Here is a 2,614-nt window from a genome sequence, read left to right on the forward strand (position 1 = left end):
GTCGCTTCTGCCTCCGCATCTCCCGCGGGCCGGCCGGCAGGCGCTGACCCCGCTGGCCGCACCTGCCCGGCGGTGGGGAATCCCAGGGCTGCTCCGCTCACCTGGCGGAAGTGGCCGCCCGGGAACCGGTGAGGCCGGTGGGGCCGAGCAGGAGGGCAGGGAGGGGCGGGGGAGTGGCCGCTGTCCGCCGGCCACGGGTCAGCGACACGCAGTGACCAGAGGAAGCTCCGTGACGGCCCCTGGGACCCCAGCAGGTGTGGGCGGCCAGGGCTGGGCGGGGGGCTGGGCACGGGTGCCGCAGGGTTGGGGCGCGGGGCTGGCCCGCGGGGGGGGGGGGCGCCAGCTCCCACTGCCTGACCCTTGGTTGGGCTGCTGGGTGGGGTCCCCCTGTGTCCTGTAGAGGGCGCTGACCTCTGCTGAAGACTGAGGCGGCAGGTTGGGCCTGTCACCATTGTCCGGGCATCGCCTGAGCGCCCCCCACTGCTTGGGGGCTCTGCTGTGGGGCACCCTCTGCCCCAGACACCCCAAGGCGCCCCAGGACACTGGTATCCATGGGGCCCGCCAGGGCTCTGCCCCGTCAACTCCTGGGCTGGGCCGATGTCAGGGATGGGGTCTCCCCGCCCCACAGCCCCGGGGACAGTGGGGTCACCAGTCAGGGAGGGTCTGGGCCTGGGCCCTCCTGGCCACAGGTGGGGGCCCCCTGTGGGTGGGGGGGCATGTCCCGAGTATGGGGGGCAGCGGGGCAGGGGGTGCACCCTTGGGTGGGAGGGCGGCAGGGCAGGTCCTGGGGAGGGGTGGACAGGCCACATCTTGGGTCCGGGGGGCAGCGGGGCAGGGGTGGGTCCTGGGGGCAGCGGGGAGGACTGTCCCAGGGGCAGGGTGGGGCCCGTGGGGGGTCCCCGGGGCAGCTGCAGTGGGGCGGCCGGTGCTGGAGCTTGTGGGGGGAGGTGGGGGTGCCCCCGGGGGCAGTGGAGGGTGGTTGCTCAGGAGTGGGCGTGGGGAGAGGCGGGGGAGGGCGGGTCCTGGGGCGTCCGGGGGGGCGGCGGGGGCCCAGGCGAGCCCGGCTCGTTGCAGGCTCCCTGAGGGTGGACAGTGCCCCGGAGGACGCGCTGTGCCTGCCGCTGCTGCTGTGTGGCGGCTGGAGGACCATCCGCTGCAGCCTGGTGCCCGTGGTGCGGGTGAGGCGCAGGGTGCCCGTGCTGGAGGAGGCCGAGCGCATGCGCGGGTTCCCCGAGGGCAGCCTGCGCCGGGCGGCCCTGCAGGAGGTGGCCCTGGTGCCCGCCAGCGCCCAGCACTGGAGGTAGGCGGGCCGTCCGCTCCCCCTGGGGCCAGCGGGGCCTGGAGGTGGCCAGCGCACCCCTGCCCCGCCCTGGGGCCCCGGCAGGGAGGAGGGGCCCCAGGGCCCCGAGAGGGAGGGCCAGTGGCCGCATCCCTGCCTTGCCCAGCCCAGCCGGGGCCTCCTCTGGGGGAACAGCCACGATGGGGGGTGGCGGCCTGTCCCGGGCCGGGGTCCAGAGTCGCTGGGGAGACCCTGGCCCAGGGGCGTCTCCATCTGGCCAGCCCCAGATCAGCGCTGACCTGGCCCCTGGGCCCCTGTGCTCTGTCCAGTCTGGGAGTTGTCTGAGGGGATGGGAGACCCGCTGGCCCCTGCAGGGAGGGCAGGTGGCGATGGGGGGCTGGGCCCTGGGACCGCCCCTCGGGCTCCGCTGGACAGTGACAGCAGAAGGTGTCATGGGGGTTTGCTGGTGGCGACCTATAGCCTGGAGGAGCTGCAAGAGTCCTCTGTGGTCTGTGCCCCCCCATGGGGTCTGTGCCCACCCCAGGGGTCAGCGGAGCTGTGTCCCCCACCCCAGGTCACCAGGGACCACAAGCCCCCAAGGGCACCCCTTTTGGGCCATGTTGTGCACGGTGGGCACTTTGTCCAGTCCACAGGATGGCCACCCAGCTTCAGGGGAAGGGTGGTCTGGCTGGGTCTGGCCTGGAGCGGGGCCTTCGCGTGCAGCCCCACAGGCTGGGCAGACTCACCGCCCGGGAGCGGCAGGGCCCGGCCCGTGCTCTCAGGCCGCGCAGCGGGCCAGCGGCCGCCCTCCTGGACCCGGCGGGCCGCTGTGTGTCCCCAGGCTGTCCTCGGACGCGCTGCTCGCGGGGCTTGTGGACGCACTGGGCTCCCTCCCCGGCCACCGCCTGGACGGGCTCGCCATCCTGGACCGGGTCAACCACGAGAACTGGCGCCGAGGCGGCCAGGACCCTGGCCTGACCTTCGGCCACCTGCAGGTATGGCAGGAGGCCCCGCGCTGTGGGCAGGCGGGCCGGTGCCCCTTGGCCCCGGATGATGGCGGCCTGGGTGGGCTCTGATGGGGCTCCTGGCTGCCAGGGGCGAGGCCCTGGGGACCCCCCGTGGGTACAGCCGGAGCTGGCGCCCCTCTTTGCTGCCCTCTGGGCCCAGGGTGCTGGGGAGAGCAGAAGGACTCTGACCCCCAAGCAGGTGGGAGCGAGTGGGGGCTGCAGAGTGGGCGGGGGCTTGGCGGGCCAGTGGGCTGGGGCAGGGCTCAGGAGGAGGGACACGGGGAGGGGCTGGGAGGAGCCAGGCCAGGCCCCTGCGTGGCTCTGAACC

The 2,614-nt window shown here is 74.6% G+C and overlaps 2 protein-coding genes across 2 annotated transcripts in view; one reads left to right on the plus strand and one right to left on the minus strand.

Annotated features, from left to right (window-relative positions):
* Positions 1–452, minus strand: part of SNED1 (sushi, nidogen and EGF-like domains 1) — a 53,293-nt gene extending 52,841 nt beyond the window's left edge. The window contains exon 1 of the mRNA XM_012734774.1: positions 102–452. Coding sequence (XP_012590228.1) covers positions 102–452 — 351 coding nt within the window. The remainder of the gene's footprint in view (positions 1–101) is intronic.
* A 99-nt stretch (positions 453–551) lies between these two features.
* The window catches only part of LOC101622387 (chromosome unknown open reading frame, human C2orf54), a 3,555-nt gene continuing 1,492 nt past the window's right edge, over positions 552–2,614 (plus strand). The window contains exons 1-3 of the mRNA XM_012734775.1: positions 552–639; positions 1,075–1,300; positions 2,121–2,274. Of these exons, the coding sequence (XP_012590229.1) occupies positions 552–639; positions 1,075–1,300; positions 2,121–2,274 (468 nt within the window). The remainder of the gene's footprint in view (positions 640–1,074; positions 1,301–2,120; positions 2,275–2,614) is intronic.

The sequence above is a fragment of the Condylura cristata genome, unplaced genomic scaffold (genome assembly GCF_000260355.1).
Source record: "Condylura cristata isolate star-nosed mole 26May11 unplaced genomic scaffold, ConCri1.0 scaffold00069, whole genome shotgun sequence".
Lineage (NCBI taxonomy): Eukaryota > Metazoa > Chordata > Mammalia > Eulipotyphla > Talpidae > Condylura > Condylura cristata.